At 46.9% G+C, this 22,575-nt stretch overlaps 1 protein-coding gene across 1 annotated transcript in view; it reads right to left on the bottom strand.

The window, feature by feature from the left end:
- LRP2 (LDL receptor related protein 2) overlaps window positions 1-22,575 on the bottom strand; it is a 449,269-nt gene that overhangs the window by 268,881 nt on the left and 157,813 nt on the right. Inside the window, exons 19-22 of the mRNA XM_063932587.1 lie at window positions 14,714-14,906; window positions 13,332-13,457; window positions 12,796-12,926; window positions 11,246-11,383 (exon numbers count right to left, since the gene is read on the bottom strand). Coding sequence (XP_063788657.1) covers window positions 11,246-11,383; window positions 12,796-12,926; window positions 13,332-13,457; window positions 14,714-14,906 — 588 coding nt within the window. The remainder of the gene's footprint in view (window positions 1-11,245; window positions 11,384-12,795; window positions 12,927-13,331; window positions 13,458-14,713; window positions 14,907-22,575) is intronic.

The following is a 22,575-nucleotide window of genomic DNA, read 5'->3' as shown; positions in this document are numbered from 1 at the left end:
TTCTCCCCTTAGTCCCTCGATGCAGTGAGCCTGTTGCCAGCAGGACTCACTGAAAATAAAAAACCTAATTTAAACTTTTACTCTAAGCAGCTCAGGAGAGCCACCTAGATTGCACCCTTCTCGTTCGGGCACAAAAATCTAACTGAGGCTTGGAGGAGGGTCATAGGGGGAGGAGCCAGTGCACACCAGCTAGTCCTAAAGCTTTTACTTTTGTGCCCAGTCTCCTGCGGAGCCGCTATTCCCCATGGTCCTTTCGGAGTTCCCAGCATCCACTAGGACGTCAGAGAAAGAAATGTTAACTGTACCTGGGAAAATAACTGTATTTTGCTGCCCAGGGGCGGATTGGCCATAGGGCTCACCAGGAAGATTCCTGTTAGGCCTACATGTCTGTGGAGCCTGTTTTGTGTGTTGTCATATGGCCCCCATCCCCCCCGATGACAGGCAGCCCTCCGTACTCAGTACACTGAATTGTCCCCATTCATTCTGTTATTCCATCTCTGCAGTATAGCAACTCTGCCATCCAGTGATGCTGTCATGGCTACACAGAATGTTATACCTCTTGTGCTGCCCATGTCGGCCACTTCTACAAAATTTTGCAAGGACACTTTTAGTTCCCAATCCGCCCCTGGTCTCAGACACAACTGCAGCAAAAGATACAAGGAAGGCCTCAGTTGCGTACAATCAGGCCCTATGAGGAGGGATCCTGCCCCCCTCAACAGACCCTACTCCCTCATCAGACCACACCCCCATTAGGGCTGCTACCATAAATTCTCGGGCTTGTTTTCCATGTGAATCTGCTTTTGTTGCTGTCTATGCGAATTTACCCACAAACGTGACATGCGAACTCTGCAAACTTTTAAACAATGTGGTTACAGCCACCTGTGCCCCAGGATTGCAGCTCAGTCCACACCCAGGAGCACCAATCCTTTTACCAATACAATAATAAAAACACGGGCAGTCCAAAAGCGCTTATCCTCAATAAGGCCTGTGATATATTCTTGCTGTCCCCTCCATTGGGATGAAACACCGTCTCAGGAGGCAAGAAGAGAAATAACACAATTTTGTTATATAGACATCTCATAGTCACTTCCACACATGTGAATACTTCTCTATGAACTACAGTGAGATGTGTTCCTAAAGGTATCTTTAAATCCCTCTAATCGATTTGGATACACAACACTGAATAATGACACCCCGAGGAAGGACCATTGTCCGAAACGCGTTGGTGGAGAAAGAGGAGCCCAGTGCACTTGTGGACCAAGACCTGATTCTGTCTAAACATCTTTTACAGACAGCCCTGCTCCACTCAGACTGGGTGAGTAGTGGAAGCAGTACTGTGTTTTCATGTTCACTTTTGCATGGGACTTTCCCCTGGGGACTCTTTCTTTTTTAATATATGGTTTTACATTTTGTAGATTTTTAACTTGTTTTGGATATGGAATAAATGTTCATCCGTTTAACAAGAGGAGTTGTTGGATCCTTTTCCGGATGCATCATTGAAAGAAACAGAGACTGAGGGGAAGGAATATCCTGACCATATGCTAAAGAAACCCTTACGTGAACATCTATACCTGTTTCGGGGACCTTACTGGTCAGAAATTGAGCCCCACAGTGTATCCAAATCAATTAGAGGGATTTAAAGAAACCTTTATAGGAACTCATCTCACTGTAGTTAGGTGAATTCATAGAGAAGGATCCACATGCATGGAAGTGACTACGAGATACCCATATAACAAAATTGTGTTATTTCTCTTCTTGCCTCCTGAGACGGTGTTTCATCCCACTGGAGGGGACAGCAAGAATCTCCTATATAATAGCCCAGATCTGTCACTCTGTGACTGTGTGGATAACGCTGGGCGTGGCTAGGAGCTCTCATTGGGTTAGCAGCAGGTCTATCACACCCAGTCCACAGCTGATTGGGCGAGAAACGCCCTCCCACACAGGGTACATCCAATGGGAGGCTCTGCCCTTTGGCTGCTGTGTGTTCCCAGAGCAGGATTGAAACGCCCCCCCACACAGGTTACATCCAATGGGAGGCTCTCCCTTTGGCTGCTGTGTGTTCCCAGAGCAGGATTAACAATGGGGCTGATGGAGCTGCAGCTCCTGGTCCACACCCCAAAATAGGTCCACTAAATCTGCAGCAACATACTCTCCAAAAATGTACACATAATAAATCGGTACAAATTTGAAAAGGGGCGTGGTCATGTGTAAAGTGGCCACGCCCCTTTTCCCATACTTTCAATAAGAGTTTGGAGAGCCAAAAATTGGTACAGACCATTATAAAAGGTACTGTACCTGCAGCAAGTCTCTGCGCTGTAGATAGGGGAAAAAAATAATCCTTTTACTGCAGCATCCTATGTACTGCTGCCAGTCCACCTGCCCCCTCCAGCATCAACAATCCCCACTCCCTAGCCGCGGTTAGGAACAAAAGCTGCTGCGGCCACCGGCATATATGTGTATGAAAGCGGTGCAGCAGAAGGCTTTCATAGACCTCCCTGTGCCGCATACTCTCTGAGCTCCGGCGCCTCCTCTTCACTTGTTGTCACAGAAGTGCCTCCCAGTCACAGCCGTGCCCAGATTCCCAGAGGCCCTGAGTCCGCAACACAGCACCTGGGCTGCCGGCCTGGAATCCCCCAGATGGCTAATGTAACGGATAGAGTGGGTGATATCGCGGAGGATAATGTCTGGATGCTGAATCAATGTAAAAGGTGACAGTGCTGTGCAGTGCAGTGGGTGTGCAGTGTCACTGACACTGCACAGCACTCTCACCTTTTACATTGATTCAGCGAGTCAGTCAGCTCTGCCAGACAGTCACTGTTGTTAGCGCCGGTGTCCCAGCACGCCGCATTACAGGGAAGTATCTCCCACCCTGCCAGCCCAGTGTCTCCCACCCTGCCACCCCAGTATCTCCCACCCTGTCTGACAGTGTCTCCCACACTGCCAGCCCAGTGTCTCCCACCCTACCTACACAGTGTCTCCTGACTTCCCTCCCCAACCAGCTTACTGCACCCATCTCACTGCCCTCCCACCTACAATCCCCCCAGTCAATCCAGTCACACTGCTCCCCACTCATTCAGCCACGTTTTAATCCCTCAGACCCCATCTCACTGCTCCTGTTCCATCCTACCCAGTGCCTCCCCATTCAGAGAGTCCCCGCCATCCTGCCCACTTTCCCACACCATCTCAATGACTTTTACATCCAGCTCCCTGCCCCATCCAACTGCTCCTCAGCAAGAACTCCCCCTCAGCAAGAACAGTCACAGTGTGTGTGTCCCCATTCTGACCAGTGTACCCCCTTCACCAGCAAAGTGTCTCACTCCTCCCGCCACCATCTCACTGCCCCTTTCCCATGCAGACCAGTGCCCCATGTATAAATCCAACTGCCTCTCCCCGTCACCCACTGCCTTTCACCCTCTAGCTGGCATCACTCACTGCCTCTCCCTGTCATTCACTCTGTCTAACCCTCTCGCTGTGTCACCTACTGACTCTTTCTGGTAACACCCACTGCCTCTCCCTCTCCATCTCCCTCTCTGTCACCCACAGCCTTCCCCTGTCACCCATTCCCTGATGTTACCCACTACCCCATGAAACGGCATTCTCTTTGAGGCCATGCCCTTTGGTGTGAGGCCACACCCACTTTTTCTGGAGTGCTAAAGGAACCCCCTCATTTTCTCTGTCACCACCCCCCCCCCCCCCCATCATTTTGTTCTGGATCCACCCAGAAAGCCGCCTATCATTGGTTTAGAGTGTTTTGACTATTCAATAATTATTTGGGGTTATTCCATCTAAAAAGTCCAATCTACTTAAAATTACATTTGTCTCCTAAAATACTGCTATTTAGCCTCATGTGTGTCTGGAATTAATCACAAGAGCGAGGGCTCATTAGTTTGGGTTTATTTCATGTTATTGTGTGCTTCAAAGTTATCACTTTACTCCTGTCCTGTAAATCTGTGTAATTCTGCATAAAAAGGGTACATGATTTGTGCACAATAAACCCAAAAACATGTGATGCCACAAAATAACATTAGCACAGCTCGCTCACACTTTAGTTTTAAAATGATAATTATTGGGGTTCGTGAGAGTCAGATACAAATGTAATATGCACCTTTTTCTTTTCAACAAATTGCACTTTTTCATGCACACAAAATATCGGTACTCATCTTGGCTGTGACAACTGAGACGGGTTTTGCACTTACAAACCCTTGTGCTAAAGGGAACAGGACAGTGGTAGCAGCAGTACTGTATGTAAGCGGGTGTGGTTCATAGGGTTGACCACACTTAGATCAACAGTGTCTAGGTCAACCACTATTCGTCGACAGCAACTAAGTCGACACCCAAAATAGGTTGACACAAGCATTATATCGACATGAGCAAGGTCGACGTGACAAAAGGTCGACACGGGAAAATTTATAGTGACGTTTTCTTCGTAGAGTGACCGGGAACCCCAATTAGTGCACCGTGTCCCCTTGCATGGCTCGCTTCGCTTGCCATGCTTCGGGCAAGGTGCCTTGCTGCGCCCGGCACAGGTTACTGTTGAATATTGTAGTCCACGTGGATCATAAAGTATGAAAAAGTTTAAAAAAAAAAAATCGTGAAAAACTCATATTGACCTTTTGTCATGTCAACCTAGAACATGTTGACCTAGTGACCATGTCGACCTAGAAACTCTGTCAACCTAATGCATGTCGACCAATAGTGGTCGATCTAATGACTGTCGACCTAAGTGTGGTCGTCCTAGAGACCGGATACCATGTAAGTGTGGCCAAGCACATTAAGAGCATGTTCCCAAAAAATGCCCCCATGCTGATCACAAGAAGGTTGCATATACTGTACACCTATTTGGAGGAGGATCACTTGTGTATGCTCGACTCTGCTGCAACATGTGCACTGATCAAGATAACAATCAGCATTCACTTCCAATTGGCTGAAATCATCTGAAAGCCTCCCATTTAGCCTAATACTATAGTAATGTTAATGTTGCTGTCTGTTTACATTACAGTGATTTTGGCAATAGGTCTAGAACAATAAAGCCTATTCCCATTTCCTCTTCTAAAAGGAAGGCAACAAATGTGTTTGACAACTGGCACTTAATAAAACCTTTCATTTTGTCTTTGCATCTTGGTCTAATTTCCTGTTACAGATGTAGCCCCGCTCATCTTTGCATAGTGCGAACGCGTCACTCTGCGAGTGATTGCAGCGGGCGGACGCTCCATAGGATAACATCATGGTGTGTGTGTGCGTACACATGCATGCGTGTATGCAGCGGGCACACTTGCGGTCAACGATGAGCGTGGCTACACCTGTACATAGTGAATTCTGCTTTATTTCTATATGGTGTTTGCATTGTGTGCTGTAAACCAGGACAGTATATTACTGTTGTCTCCAGGAGTAAAGCAGCTACTCCTGCCTAGCTGGATGCATATTGGGAATACAGCCATCTCAGCAAGCTTAGCAAAAATAAGAATTTACTTACCGATAATTCTATTTCTCGTAGTCCGTAGTGGATGCTGGGGACTCCGTCAGGACCATGGGGAATAGCGGCTCCGCAGGAGACAGGGCACAAAAATAAAGCTTTAGGATTAGGTGGTGTGTACTGGCTCCTCCCCCCATGACCCTCCTCCAAGCCTCAGTTAGGATACTGTGCCCGGACGAGCGTACACAATAAGGAAGGATATTGAATCCCGGGTAAGACTCATACCAGCCACACCAATCACACCGTATAACTTGTGATCTGAACCCAGTTAACAGTATGACAAACGTAGGAGCCTCTGAACAGACGGCTCACAACAATAACAACCCGAATTTGTTTGTAACAATAACTATGTACAAGTATTGCAGACAATCCGCACTTGGGATGGGCGCCCAGCATCCACTACGGACTACGAGAAATAGAATTATCGGTAAGTAAATTCTTATTTTCTCTAACGTCCTAAGTGGATGCTGGGGACTCCGTCAGGACCATGGGGATTATACCAAAGCTCCCAAACGGGCGGGAGAGTGCGGATGACTCTGCAGCACCGAATGAGAGAACTCAAGGTCCTCCTCAGCCAGGGTATCAAATTTGTAGAATTTTGCAAACGTGTTTGCCCCTGACCAAGTAGCAGCTCGGCAGAGTTGTAATGCCGAGACCCCCCGGGCAGCCGCCCAGGATGAGCCCACTTTCCTTGTGGAATGGGCCTTGACAGATTTAGGTTGTGGCAAACCTGCCACAGAATGTGCAAGTTGAATTGTGCTACAAATCCAACGAGCAATCGTCTGCTTAGAAGCAGGAGCACCCATCTTGTTGGGTGCATACAATATAAACAGTGAGTCAGACTTTCTGACTCCCGCCGTTCTTGAAATATATATTTTCAATGCCCGGACCACGTCCAACAACTTGGAATCCTCCAAATCGTTATTAGCCGCAGGCACCACAATAGGCTGGTTCAGGTGAAACGCTGACACCACCTTAGGCAGAAAATGAGGACGCGTCCGCAGTTCTGCCCTGTCCGTATGGAAAATCAGATATGGGCTCTTATATGATAAAGCCGCCAATTCTGATACTCTCCTGGCTGAAGCCAGGGCCAGTAGCATGGTTACTTTCCATGTAAGATACTTCAACTCCACCGATTTGAGCGGCTCAAACCAATGGGATTTGAGAAAATCCAAGACTACATTAAGATCCCACGGTGCCACTGGGGGCACAACCGGGGGCTGTATATGTAGTACTCCTTTTACAAAAGTCTGGACTTCAGGAACTGAAGCCAATTCTTTCTGGAAGAAAATCGACAGGGCCGAAATTTGAACCTAAATGGACCCCAATTTGAGGCCCATAGACAATCCTGTTTGCAGGAAATGTAGGAATCGACCCAGTTGAAATTCCTCCGTGGGGGCCTTCCTGGCCTCACACCACGCAACATATTTCCTCCAAATGCGGTGATAATGTTGTGCAGTCACCTCCTTCCTGGCTTTTACCAGTGTAGGAATGACCTCTTCCGGAATGCCTTTTTCCCTTAGAATTCGGCGTTCAACCGCCATGCCGTCAACGCAGCCGCGGTAAGTCTTGGAATAGACACGGTCCCTGCTGAAGCAGGTCCCGTCTTAGAGGTAGAGGCCACGGATCCTCCGTGAGCATCTCTTGAAGTTCCGGGTACCAAGTTCTTCTTGGCCAATCCGGAGCCACTAGTATCGTTCTTACTCCCTTTTGCCGTATAATTCTCAGTACTTTTGGTATGAGAGGCAGAGGAGGGAACACATACACTGACTGGAACACCCACGGTGTTACCAGAGCGTCCACAGCTATTGCCTGAGGGTCTCTTGACCTGGCGCAATACCTGTCCAGTTTTTTGTTGAGGCGGGACGCCATCATATCCACCATTGGTTTTTCCCAACGGTTCACAATCATGTGGAAGACTTCTGGATGAAGTCCCCACTCTCCCGGGTGTAGATCGTGTCTGCTGAGGAAGTCTGCTTCCCAGTTGTCCACTCCCGGAATGAATACTGCTGACAGTGCTATCACATGATCTTCCGCCCAGCGAAGAATCCTTGCAGCTTCTGCCATTGCTGTCCTGCTTCTTGTGCCGCCCTGTCTGTTTACGTGGGCGACTGCCGTGATGTTGTCCGACTGGATCAACACCGGCTGACCCTGAAGCAGGGGTTTTGCCAGACTTAGAGCATTGTAAATCGCTCTTAGCTCCAGTATATTTATGTGAAGAGACATCTCCAGGCTTGACCATACTCCCTGGAAGTTTCTTCCCTGTGTGACCGCTCCCCAGCCTCTCAGACTGGCATCCGTGGTCACCAGGACCCAGTCCTGTATGCCGAATCTGCGGCCCTCTAACAGATGAGCACTCTGCAACCACCACAGAAGAGACACCCTTGTCCGTGGCGATAAGGTTATCCGCTGATGCATCTGCAGATGTGATCCGGACCATTTGTCCAGCAGATCCCACTGAAAAGTTCGTGCGTGGAATCTGCCGAATGGAATCGCTTCGTAAGAAGCCACCATCTTTCCCAGGACTCTTGTGCATTGATGCACAGACACTTTCCCTGGTTTTAGGAGGTTCCTGACAAGTTCGGATAACTCCCTGGCTTTCTCCTCCGGAAGAAACACCTTTTTCTGAACCGTGTCCAGAATCATTCCCAGGAACAGCAGACGTGTCGTCGGGGTCAACTGAGATTTTGGAAAATTCAGAATCCACCCGTGTTGTTGCAGCACTAGTCGGGTTAGTGCTACTCCGTCCTCCAGCTGTTCTCTGGACCTTGCCCTTATCAGGAGATCGTCCAAGTAAGGGATAATTAATACGCCTCTTCTTCGCAGAAGAATCATCATTTCGGCCATTACCTTGGTAAAGACCCGAGGTGCCGTGGACAATCCAAACGGCAGCGTCTGAAACTGATAATGACAGTTTTGCACCACGAACCTGAGGTACCCTTGATGTGAAGGGCAAATTGGGACATGCAGGTAAGCATCCTTTATGTCCAGGGACACCATAAAGTCCCCTTCTTCCAGATTCGCTATCACTGCTCTGAGTGACTCCATCTTGAACTTGAATTTTTGTATGTACAGGTTCAAAGATTTCAGATTTAGAATTGGTCTTACCGAGCCGTCCGGCTTCGGTACCACAAATAGCGTGGAGTAATACCCCTTTCCCTGTTGTAGGAGGGGTACCTTGACTATCACCTGCTGAGAAAACAGCTTGTGAATGGCTTCCAATACCGTCGCCCTGTCTGAGGGAGACGTTGGCAAAGCAGACTTTAGGAACCTGCGAGGGGGAGACTTCTCGAATTCCAACCTGTAACCATGAGATACTACCTGCAGGATCCAGGGGTCCACCTGTGAGCAAGCCCACTGTGCGCTGAAATTCTTGAGTCGACCCCCCACCGCTCCTGAGTCCGCTTGTAAGGCCCCAGCGTCATGCTGAGGGCTTTGCAGAACCCTGAGAGGGCTTCTGTTCCTGGGCAGGGGCTGCTTGCTGCCCTCTCTTACCCCTTCCTCTGCCCCGAGGCAGATATGACTGTCCTTTTGTTCGCTTGTTCTTATAGGACCGAAAGGACTGCGGCTGAAAAGACGGTGTCTTTTTCTGTTGGGAGGGGGTCTGAGGTAAAAAGGTGGATTTTCCGGCAGTTGCCGTGGCCACCAGATCCGATAGACCGACGCCAAATAATTCCTCCCCTTTATACGGCAATACTTCCATATGTCGTTTGGAATCCGCATCACCTGACCACTGTCGCGTCCATAAACTCCTTCTGGCAGATATGGACATCGCATTTACTCTCGATGCCAGAGTGCAAATATCTCTCTGAGCATCTCGCATATAAAGGAAAGCATCCTTTAATTGCTCTATAGTCAATAAAATACTGTCCCTATCCAGGGTATCAATATTTTCAGTCAGGGAATCCAACCAGACGACCCCAGCACTGCACATCCAGGCTGAGGCGATGGCTGGTCGCAGTATAACACCAGTATGTGTGTATATACTTTTTAGGGTAGTTTCCAGTCTCCTATCAGCTGGATCCCTGAGGGCGGCCGTATCAGGAGACGGTAACGCCACTTGTTTTGATAAGCGTGTGAGCGCCTTATCCACCCTAGGGGGTGTTTCCCAGCGCGCCCTAACCTCTCATCATTTAATTCCTCTGATTCAGGAAAAACTACAGGTAGTTTTTTCACCCCCCACATAATACCCCTTTTTGTGGTACTTGCAGTATCAGAGATATGCAAAGCCTCCTTCATTGCCGTGATCATATAACGTGTGGCCCTACTTGAAAATACGTTTGTTTCATCACCGTCGACACTAGATTCAGTGTCTGTGTCTGGGTCTGTGTCGACCGACTGAGGTAAAGGGCGCTTTACAGCCCCTGACGGTGTCTGAGACGCCTGGGCAGGTACTAACTGGTTTGCCGGCCGTCTCATGTCGTCAACTGATTTTTGTAATGTGCTGACATTATCACGTAATTCCATAAACAAAGCCATCCATTCCGGTGTCGACTCCCTGGGGGGTGACATCACCATTATCGGCAATTGCTCTGCCTCCACACCAACATCGTCCTCATACATGTCGACACACACCAGACACACAGGGAATGCTCTTATCGAAGACAGGACCCCACTAGCCCTTTGGGGAGACAGAGGGAGAGTTTGCCAGCACACACCCAAGCGCTATAATATATATGGGAACAACCTTATATAAGTGTTGTTCCTTATAGCAGCTTAAATATATCAAAATATCGCCAAAAAATGCCCCCCCTCTCTGTTTTACCCTGTTTCTGTAGTGCAGTGCAGGGGAGAGTCCTGGGAGCCTTCCTCACAGCGGAGCTGAGCAGGAAAATGGCGCTGTGTGCTGAGGAGAATAAGCCCCGCCCCCTATTTCGGCGGGCTTTTCTCCCGGAGTTTTAGATATCTGGCATGGGTTAAATACATACATATAGCCTCAATGGCTATATGTGATGTATTCTTTTGCCATAAAGGTATTAAATATTGCTGCCCAGGGCGCCCCCAGCAGCGCCCTGCACCCTCCGTGACCGCTTGGTGTGAAGTGTGTGACAACAATGGCGCACAGCTGCAGTGCTGTGCGCTACCTTCATGAAGACTGAAGAGCCTTCTGCCGCCTGTTTCCGGACCTTCAATCTTCAGCATCTGTAAGGGGGGTCGGCGGCGCGGCTCCGGGACGAACCCCAGGGTGAGACCTGTGTTCCGACTCCCTCTGGAGCTAATGGTGTCCAGTAGCCTAAGAATCCAATCCATCCTGCACGCAAGTGAGTTGAAATTCTCTCCCCTAAGTCCCTCGATGCAGTGAGCCTGTTGCCAGCAGGACTCACTGAAAATAAAAAAACCTAAAAACTTTTTCTAAGCAGCTCTTTAGGAGAGCCACCTAGATTGCACCCTGCTCGGACGGGCACAAAAACCTAACTGAGGCTTGGAGGAGGGTCATGGGGGGAGGAGCCAGTACACACCACCTAATCCTAAAGCTTTATTTTTGTGCCCTGTCTCCTGCGGAGCCGCTATTCCCCATGGTCCTGACGGAGTCCCCAGCATCCACTTAGGACGTTAGAGAAATTAGAGTTCTTATGGTGCTTATGATTTCTATGCAACTTCTGTGCAACCCATTGGGGTATATGTAATAGGCTGCAAGAAAAACTAACCTGATTTTGCCATTTAAATGATTGCCCCTTTAAAGCATCGGTCAGATTCACTGGGAACTCGCTGATGCTGCATCTCACAGGCTATTACATGTACCACAATGTCTTTTCAAACAGCTTGACTTACCTGTCTGGATACCTGCATCAAATGATTTGACATGCGCAATGTTATTTATTCCTCTGCGAATAATGGTCATCTCTCCTCCATCATATTTTCTGACACGCACAATTGCTTTCAGTCTCCAGTCAGTTATGTACGCATAGCCTGGATCAAAACAAACAATATATGTTGCATATTGTATGTTGTTTACCATTAACCAGTATTACACGCTCAGATTGTATATTATCAAAATTCCTATTGTGCTGAGTAATGCATATTGTGCCGGATTCAGCATGGAATACAGGTACAATTGCGTTTGCATACTGAAACCTTTTGAAATGTGCGTACGCACAGGAGCCGCACTGCATGTGCGTACACTGTGAGATGCGACATGCAGAGGCATTCGCAGGGCGGGAGGGGGCATCACGGCGGCATTTAAGGGGCATCACGGCGGTGTTGGGGGTCCGGACCGTTTGCAGCTTGGTCCGTGGTGGCTACGTGATGTCACACACAGCCGCTGCAACCCAAAACATGGTGGGTAGCCACCTGCCTTCGCAGCTAGTGCGATGCTTTCGCATTTGTGCGCGGGTGGGGTGGGGGGGCAGACTTGCCCTGTGCTGGGCGTTTCCACGCATGTCAGAGTAATGGATAGTAAATGTGCAATCTATGCTGAATTAGGCCCATTATCCCTTCACCCAATGTACAGTATGAGGCTGTTACCGCCAGCAGTATCATGGGAAAGCCTACTTACCAAGTATGGCTGCGGTACTTGTACTATTTTGACCATTTCCATTACTAAAATATTTGTATCGTTATACAGTTTCAGCTCTTAAATTTTAAAAGTTTATTTTTGGCGGTGGAACTGAAGCCTAAATCTGAGCTTTTAGTTTCACTGTGCACATGCAATATGGTTCACATCTGCGCGCAAAACTGGCTTGGTGTAGCAGTAAGCAGCTGCACACATGTGATTGGGATAGAAAATGTATTCAAAAGCATTGGGTAGTCATGTGACCAACACCGGAATCCTGACACCACTCGGGACACCGGCGCTGGAACACTGACTGCCGGAATGCCGAAGGTGAGTATCAGGGTTAGGGCCGGGGGGGGTTAGGGTTAGGCACTAGGGATGTTAGGGTTGGGCACTGGCGGGGTGATTAGGCATAGCTGCCACCCTCCCTGAGGGTTAATCCTAGCCACCACCCTCCACGGATTAGCCCTAGCCACCACCCCCAGGGGTTAGGATAAGGGGGCAGGAGAGGGGGAAAATACTTACACTTGTCCGTGTTGGGATCCTTATTGTCAGGAAGCTGCGGTCGGTCATGTGACCGCTGTCATTCTGACAGTTGGTATTTCATACCCAACCCGTATCATACTGGTCTGTCATGTGTTTCATTTATGAATACATGACATCATTGTAAAGACAGCTTAAGAGATGGATCATGTCATGTAACTTATATAACAGTAAGTATCATAAAGGCTAATGTAACTGAGCGGCTTATGCTGAATACACTTAGCAATATGCAGACATTCAGTATGGGAAGGTGTACGGAATCTCTGGTCTCTTATTGGTCTCTTACCTCCGTAGATAGTAAGACCAAATGGGTGAGTCATCTGTGTTATTCTGCTAAGCGTTTGTCTGTCCGAACCATCAAAGTTGCTGTGTTCGACTTTATCGAAAAACGCATCCACCCAAAATATTCTCATTGCACTGTTTGCAAAATGACAAATTGTTTTGAGTTGAAAACAAAGCATGTGTAGATATGGTAGCAATCGTCAGTGGAATATTATTTTACATAAGTACTGAAAACCTATTGCCAACTGCTTAATAAGAAACAACGTGACGTCATGGTTTTAGCTAGGCGTACTAGAGAGTTCAATAAAGATGCTTAAGTAATACCAAAAATCTGGATCCTAACCACTGATGTTCTTTAGAGACAATGTGTATACATAATAATATATTAACAAAGGAAATGGAAAGGAACAGACATATTAAGTCAATAAAAATCTGTGGTAAAGCCTCAAACTAGCTTATTACAATGATCTCCTACTAGGCGGACACAGCTGGAGAAAATGCTACTCTATTAAGAAAGAAATATTTTCTTCATTATTTCACCTCCAATCCATAGCTAAACCATTTGGCCATCCAAGACTGGCATTGACAATTGGTGACGCATGTGATCCATCACACCAAGACCTCATGATTTTAGCAGGACGGTACCAATCAGTCCAATAAAGAAACCTAAACAACAGGAAAAAAAACAATTAAGTAATTATGTCTCATTTTCATATTATAAGTGGTTCAGCAATACAGATTTATGGCTTTACAATAGCAATTATGTTTCTGCTTTGAATGCATCACACAGCTCAGTCTTCATGCTGTTGGTATGAGACTACTTGTGAGTGTAATCTACCAGCTGCAGTGCAGTCCAGCTTTCATTGTTTTTGCGTTGAGAACAGGCTCATCATGTATCGCTGCAGAAATCCTCATTCAGAAGATGCAAAATGTTTGTTTTATTCAATATCAAATAAATGTATAGTCTACACGTGTACCATTGAGCACTGTACTTTATTTACTACATATTCTAATGAGGGATCCTGCAGTTTTCTGTGCACCTGAGACTGTACCCAAAGGTAATTCTGCTAAATGATCAAATTCTGATCAGGTAGGAAAATCATGTCCCCCAATGACCACTGTTTGTGCAGCCAACACCCCTCGTGTAACACTGTGCCACTCAAGATACATGCACTCGGGAAATGCACCAAACAACAATCTCTGTCTGAAAGTACCAATTTCTGATTCATGTGCCATGGAAAGACACTACTGTTCTGTCCTCTGTCTAATATTCAAGGACCACCTACCCTGAATAATAAGCTAAGAGAACCATGGAAATGCTAGTACGGCCCTGATATTCTTTAAATGACCCCCTGCCCCCCTTGTTGGCTACCCTATTGGCACCACTTCCCCTCTCACTTCAACACTTGGCATCTGGGGAAATCACTTCCATTGTCTTTGGGATACACTATCATACATAATATATGTATATGTACCACTAATTCATTATGCTGAAATGTTCAAACGTGTAAGCAAAGAAACCTATAAAATACGAGAGATCAGCTCTTAGGAGGAAGACATCATGAGCCATCGCACATAAAATACAGAACATTATCTCCGAACTGGAGACAGAGGCACTCTGAAAGTGAATAACTGAGCTGTATGGGGCTGATGCTACTGGCTTCATGACAATGTGCACAAAAGTGAGGAAAAGACAGAAGTTCTAATGATAACTTTTCAGCATATTCTTTTCATGCAATGTATCACGTTACACACTCCTCTGAGCATGGTCATTTGCCAACAGTAGAGAAAGAATGATTAGCTGAAAGTGAAAGATGCTGGACTATGAGAAATACAACAGCTTCCATTAATTTTGTCACTGATTGAGGGGAAAAAAAGCGCAGGCACCAAAAACGGAAATAAAAGGTATAGTATAAGTTTACCCCATCATTGGATGTACCACGATTGAGCGAGGTTGATTTAAGTTCTGGATTATGGCTCTTCTAGATTTATCTGCCAGCCTCATAACACTGATGCTCCTATAGCGCGGGTCCGTCCAATAGAGGTTCTTGGAGATCCAGTCAAAAGCCAGGTCTTCCACCCCTTCCACCCTATTGGCTGTGAGAAGTTCTTTAACTGAAACAGATGATGGAAGATGCGTGTGAGTTGCAAGGTGGAATCTTACAAGTTATGATTCTATGGGGGGAATTCAGTTAGACCCTGTAATTTACAGGGTGTGAAAAAAGGTGGTAGCTTTGAGCTTTAACACTAGGGGCTAAGAAATCAGAGCCCTTTTTTCTCACCCAATAAATTACCCTGTTATCGGGTGTTACCACATATAATCCGGGATAAATTCCGGGATCTATGTGTTAACATGGTAAGGGTATTTATCAGGGGGCCCTTTTCAGGTTTACTCTGACCCGAAGAGAAATAACTGTTAAGTGCAGTCTGCGGGCTGCCTTTGGGGACTAATTGAATAGTCAGGGGGATCAATTAGCAGTAAATTACTGCAGCTAATAGAATACCCCTCCTCCCCACACACACACATACACCACCACCACCACCATTTGTGTAGATTTCCCAATTTTAGCCATTTGTGTTAAATTACACTTCCAGCAAGTCTCACTATACTTTGTACCAGCAACAGTTACTGTATGGTGTTCCATTGGGTCATTTTTGCATTAGGAACGTGTTACCTTCATCATTATTAATTGTAATATAAGGCTAGCTGCTACAGAATTCTGTATGTAATATTTTTATAACTGAAAGCCCTAGGATGCAGCCTATGTAGTAAGAAATAGGAAATCTCACCAGTAAGACTTTCTTTAGGCTGCATGCTAGTGCTCAGTTATTGCTGCAGCTTTAACAGGAGCGCACAGGACCGCAGCCAGCAGTGGCTTTCTACAGACTGAGTCTCCCATGGCCGAAATGCTTGGGACCAGAAGTATTTGGATTTTATTCAGCTTTGATGTAAAATGCATGATGTAGTAATGATGTACAGATGATTTAGGGGCAATGTAGGGTGCCAATCACAGAGGCACATCACCAGCATCGACCATGTATCCCTTCTTTACTGAACTGACCCCAAAATGTCACTCATCCAGTGTTTTTATAACCCTAGTGGTGTATCCACTGTATCCATGGAGTGTAGTTATTTGACCAGTGGTCAGGAGACCGCCGGTCACAATACCGCATGCCGACTAGCAGGTACTATTCCTCGTGGGTGTCCACGACATCCATAGACCGCAGCTCACCACTCCGCAAGGGGCATGTTGCGCTCGCCCCCCACCCCGCCAGCCATCTCGTTGCCCGGATCCCGGCGTCGGTATCGTGACGCATACCCAACCCGTATCCACATGGGTGCCAGCTGCTGCTATTTATGGTTGGCAACTAGCAGCTTCATAAATGTAAACTTGCCAAGCATCATACTCACAGTCTGAGGAGCAGCCTTCACTCCTGTCAAGGTAATAATCAGCTGTGCTGAGGGCTCTTTGCATGTGGGTGTGCCCTACTTCTAGGTATGTGTGTGGGGGGAGATGACATTCTAATAATGATCAAGTATCATCATCATTCTCATTAATTATAATACTGTTACTCAGTGTCGGAGCCGGGCATATAACAGGTGTATGGAAGTGACCCAATCAGTCCTTGGTGTTCTATCCTGTGTACAGATAGGGATGAAAAATCCCACTGGAGCCTGTACTGAATAATAGGCACTGTGAAGATAAACCTGCACGTGTCACACAAGCTTCCAACTCAACCGTTTAGACAGTTCCAGCAAGTTCATGTTCCTCTTGACTTTCTTTTATTTCCTTTCTATGATGTCTGTCTGCGTTTTCACCTCAGCGCCAGGTCCTGGGAAACTCGGCCGCACGGAGCGTCTTTCTCATTCCAAGTCTGCATCTTATTTGCATAATTAAACAACTGGAAGTCACAAAACTACTTTGCTAGATTACACTGATTCATTTGATGTGTGACATTTGTGTACCTATGTGTACATCTGTGGGTGACTGAGTCTGACTCTGTATCTGAAGTGCAGTGCTGAGATGCAGCGTCCGCAGTTTTTTATCACACCAATTGCCATTGCGCTTCATCTGCGACTTTATGTGTATTTATGTGCAGTTTAAGTCGCAGACCTGCATCTCTGGTACACTGTGATTGGTGTTTCACTGCATCTGCAATGCGAATAAGATGCAAAATTTAATGAAAAGTACAGTACGCTACATATCTCGGAGCCTCTCAGTCGCACCATATGGCGTATTGAGGCTAGGTGTAGGAGGACAAATCAATCTTGACCCTATCTGCTGCATGTGTGCTGTCTTACTATCACACTGGGCCACTCTCCCAGAATGTCCAGGAGACTGCTGAATTTGGGAGGCTTCTCCATCACTTCCCAGCAGCGGTGCAAGTAGAAAAATGGGCGTGATCATGTGTTGTGAGGGGGCGTGGCCACATGGCACGAGTAGGAGTGGCTACATGATACTAGTGGCGTGGCGACACGACACAGACCCTTTTCTTTGCACTCTGGAGGCAAGGCTAGAAATATATAGTGATGCCGCCAGTATAATAGAAATATATAGTGATACCCCCAGTATAATAGAATATATAGTAATGCCTCCAGTATAATAGAAATATATAGTGATACCCCCAGTATAATAGAATATATAGTAATGCCTCCAGTATAATAAATATATATAGTAATGCTCCCAATTTAATAACAATATATAGTAATACCTCCATTATAACAGGAATATATACTGAAGTAGTGCCCCTGATTTAATAGAAATATAGTATTACCCTCACAATAATATAAATATTTAGTAGCGTACAAAAGCCGCTCAGTGCCGATGCATTATACGAGCCGAGTGAATGGAAACAGCTGCACTGCTGCTCCCAGCAAGGGAAAGTGCAATCAGGCTCCTCTCTTCATGCCAGCCACAGCTGCCAGAGGGGGAAGCGTGATGTGACGTCATGACATCACCATTGCGCTCCCAGTAACCCTGAAAAAGTGGGAGGCGTCACCATGCTGCCAAGCACCATGGCCTTGTTGCTTTGTAGTGCATTATAATTGTGGTAATGGCGGTCACGGGTGCAGAGTGTGTGGCAGGTTGTACTGCGTACCCACTGCCAAATTCTTAAGGGTACTCCGTACCCGAGCGTACCCGCATACTTGCACCACTTCTTCCCAGAGAGTAGACAACCATCCAAGATCCCAGGCTCTTATCGCGGCATTTGGGGGCAGAGCTGTGATGATGCGATTCAGCCTGTATTGGAATGCCTCATTGGTCTTGTTATAAAGTTATGTATGTACCCCTTTTGGTCCCTACTTGTCTTTCCAGGGGCGTAGCCAGAACTTTGTGGGACCCATAGCTACATTCTGAAGGGGCCCCTGTCTCAATGCTTCTAGAGAGACCTCTCTCCGCAGCTGCTTTTAATTGTATGCTCTATAACAGTGCCTTAGTTCATTTTCGGAATCATAGTAGTGCCCTAGTTAATGTTATGCCCCATAGTTCACATTATGTCATATTGTAAGGCTGCCAGTACACATTATGAAACACAGTAACCCCTATCTCATAATAACATACAATGTACCAAGTTCACATTATGCCATATCACAGTGTCCCCAGTTCAAATCATACCACACTATAGAGCCTCCAATTGATATTGTGCCACATAACAGTGCCCCAGCTCATATTATGTAACACTATAATGCCCTCCAGCTCATATTATGCCACACTATAGTGCCTCCACTTCATATTATGCCAGACTATAGTGTCTCCACTAGAGATGAGCGGGTTCGGTTTCTCTGAATCCGAACCCGCACGAACTTCATGTTTTTTTTCACGGGTCCGAGCGACTCGGATCTTCCCGCCTTGCTCGGTTAACCCGAGCGCGCCCGAACGTCATCATGACGCTGTCGGATTCTCGCGAGACTCGGATTCTATATAAGGAGCCGCGCGTCGCCGCCATTTTCACACGTGCATTGAGATTGATAGGGAGAGGACGTGGCTGGCGTCCTCTCCATTTAGATTAGGAGAGAGAGAGAGAGATTGACCTGAGGCTGATACTGTAGAAGAGAGTGCAGAGTTTAGTGACTGACCACAGTGACCACCAGCAGTGCAGTTGTTTTATTTAATATATCCGTTCTCTGCCTGAAAAAAACGGTACACACAGTGACTCAGTCACATACCATATCTGTGTGCACTGCTCAGCCCAGTGTGCTGCATGCCTGCATCATCTATGTATATATTATATATCTGACTGTGCTCAGCTCACACAGCTTATAATTGTGGGGGAGACTGGGGAGCACTGCAGTGCCAGTTATAGGTTATAGCAGGAGCCAGGAGTACAAGACAGTCACATACCATATCTGTGTGCACTGCTCAGCCCAGTGTGCTGCATCATCTATGTATATATTATATATCTGACTGTGCTCAGCTCACACAGCTTATAATTGTGGGGGAGACTGGGGAGCACTGCAGTGCCAGTTATAGGTTATAGCAGGAGCCAGGAGTACATATTATATTAAAATTAAACAGTGCACACTTTTGCTGCAGGAGTGCCACTGCCAGTGTGACTGACCAGTGACCTGACCACACTGACCACCAGTATAGTTAGTAGTATACTATATTGTGATTGCCTGAAAAAGTTAAACACTCGTCGTGTGACTTCACTTGTGTGGTGTTTTTTTTTTTATTCTATAAAAAACTCATTCTGCTGACAGACAGTGTCCAGCAGGTCCGTCATTATATAATATATATACCTGTCCGGCTGCAGTAGTGATATATATATATTTTTTATATCATTATTTATCATCCAGTCGCAGCAGACACAGTACGGTAGTTCACGGCTGTAGCTACCTCTGTGTCGGCACTCGGCAGTCCATCCATAATTGTATACCACCTACCCGTGGTTTTTTTTTCTTTCTTCTTTATACATACATACTACTACATCTCTTTATCAACCAGTCTATATTAGCAGCAGACACAGTACAGTACGGTAGTTCACGGCTGTGGCTACCTCTGTGTCGGCACTCGGCAGTCCGTCCATAATTGTATACCACCTACCCGTGGTTTTTTTTTCTTTCTTCTTCATACATACATACTACGACATCTCTTTATCAACCAGTCTATATTAGCAGCAGACACAGTACAGTACGGTAGTTCACGGCTGTGGCTACCTCTGTGTCGGCACTCGGCAGTCCGTCCACAATTGTATACCACCTAACCGTGGTTTTTTTTTTTTTTCTTCTTCATACATACATACTACGACATCTCTTTATCAACCAGTCTATATTAGCAGCAGACACAGTACGGTAGTTCACGGCTGTAGCTACCTCTGTGTCGGCACTCGGCAGTCCGTCCATAATTGTATACTAGTATCCATCCATCTCCATTGTTTACCTGAGGTGCCTTTTAGTTGTGCCTATTAAAATATGGAGAACAAAAATGTTGAGGTTCCAAAATTAGGGAAAGATCAAGATCCACTTCCACCTCGTGCTGAAGCTGCTGCCACTAGTCATGGCCGAGACGATGAAATGCCAGCAACGTCGTCTGCCAAGGCCGATGCCCAATGTCATAGTACAGAGCATGTCAAATCCAAAACACCAAATATCAGTAAAAAAAGGACTCCAAAACCTAAAATAAAATTGTCGGAGGAGAAGCGTAAACTTGCCAATATGCCATTTACCACACGGAGTGGCAAGGAACGGCTGAGGCCCTGGCCTATGTTCATGGCTAGTGGTTCAGCTTCACATGAGGATGGAGGCACTCAGCCTCTCGCTAGAAAAATGAAAAGACTCAAGCTGGCAAAAGCAGTAGCACCGCAAAGAACTGTGCGTTCTTCGAAATCCCAAATCCACAAGGAGAGTCCAATTGTGTCGGTTGCGATGCCTGACCTTCCCAACACTGGACGTGAAGAGCATGCGCCTTCCACCATTTGCACGCCCCCTGCAAGTGCTGGAAGGAGCACCCGCAGTCCAGTTCCTGATAGTCAGATTGAAGATGTCAGTGTTGAAGTACACCAGGATGAGGAGGATATGGGTGTTGCTGGCGCTGGGGAGGAAATTGACCAGGAGGATTCTGATGGTGAGGTGGTTTGTTTAAGTCAGGCACCCGGGGAGACACCTGTTGTCCGTGGGAGGAATATGGCCGTTGACATGCCTGGTGAAAATACCAAAAAAATCAGCTCTTCGGTGTGGAACTATTTCAACAGAAATGCGGACAACAGGTGTCAAGCCGTGTGTTCCCTTTGTCAAGCTGTAATAAGTAGGGGTAAGGACGTTAACCACCTCGGAACATCCTCCCTAATACGTCACCTGCAGCGCATTCATAATAAGTCAGTGACAAGTTCAAAAACTTTGGGTGACAGCGGAAGCAGTCCACTGACCAGTAAATCCCTTCCTCTTGTAACCAAGCTCACGCAAACCACCCCACCAACTCCCTCAGTGTCAATTTCCTCCTTCCCCAGGAATGCCAATAGTCCTGCAGGCAATGTCACTGGCAATTCTGACGAGTCCTCTCCTGCCTGGGATTCCTCCGATGCATCCTTGCGTGTAACGCCTACTGCTGCTGGCGCTGCTGTTGTTGCTGCTGGGAGTCGATGGTCATCCCAGAGGGGAAGTCGTAAGACCACTTTTACTACTTCCACCAAGCAATTGACTGTCCAACAGTCCTTTGCGAGGAAGATGAAATATCACAGCAGTCATCCTACTGCAAAGCGGATAACTGAGGCATTGGCATCCTGGGTGGTGAGAACCGTGGTTCCGGTATCCATCATTACTGCAGAGCCAACTAGAGACTTGTTGGAGGTACTGTGTCCCCGGTACCAAATACCATCTAGGTTCCATTTCTCTAGGCAGGCGATACCGAAAATTTACACAGACCTCAGAAAAAGAGTCACCAGTGTCCTAAAAAATGCAGCTGTACCCAATGTCCACTTAACCACGGACATGTGGACAAGTGGAGCAGGGCAGGGTCAGGACTATATGACTGTGACAGCCCACTGGGTAGATGTATGGACTCCCGCCGCAAGAACAGCAGCGGCGGCACCAGTAGCAGCATCTCGCAAACGCCAACTCTTTCCTAGGCAGGCTACGCTTTGTATCACCGGTTTCCAGAATACGCACACAGCTGAAAACCTCTTACGGCAACTGAGGAAGATCATCGCGGAATGGCTTACCCCAATTGGACTCTCCTGTGGATTTGTGGCATCGGACAACGCCAGCAATATTGTGTGTGCATTAAATATGGGCAAATTCCAGCACGTCCCATGTTTTGCACATACCTTGAATTTGGTGGTGCAGAATTATTTAAAAAACGACAGGGGCGTGCAAGAGATGCTGTCGGTGGCCAGAAAAATTGCGGGACACTTTCGGCGTACAGGCACCACGTACAGAAGACTGGAGCACCACCAAAAACTACTGAACCTGCCCTGCCATCATCTGAAGCAAGAAGTGGTAACGAGGTGGAATTCAACCCTCTATATGCTTCAGAGGTTGGAGGAGCAGCAAAAGGCCATTCAAGCCTATACAATTGAGCACAATATAGGAGGTGGAATGCACCTGTCTCAAGCGCAGTGGAGAATGATTTCAACGTTGTGCAAGGTTCTGATGCCCTTTGAACTTGCCACACGTGAAGTCAGTTCAGACACTGCCAGCCTGAGTCAGGTCATTCCCCTCATCAGGCTTTTGCAGAAGAAGCTGGAGACATTGAAGGAGGAGCTAACACGGAGCGATTCCGCTAGGCATGTGGGACTTGTGGATGGAGCCCTTAATTCGCTTAACAAGGATTCACGGGTGGTCAAT

Source organism: Pseudophryne corroboree, chromosome 7 (assembly GCF_028390025.1).
Source record: "Pseudophryne corroboree isolate aPseCor3 chromosome 7, aPseCor3.hap2, whole genome shotgun sequence".
NCBI classification, from domain to species: Eukaryota; Metazoa; Chordata; class Amphibia; order Anura; family Myobatrachidae; genus Pseudophryne; species Pseudophryne corroboree.
This window is presented reverse-complemented; position numbering and strand designations above follow the sequence as displayed.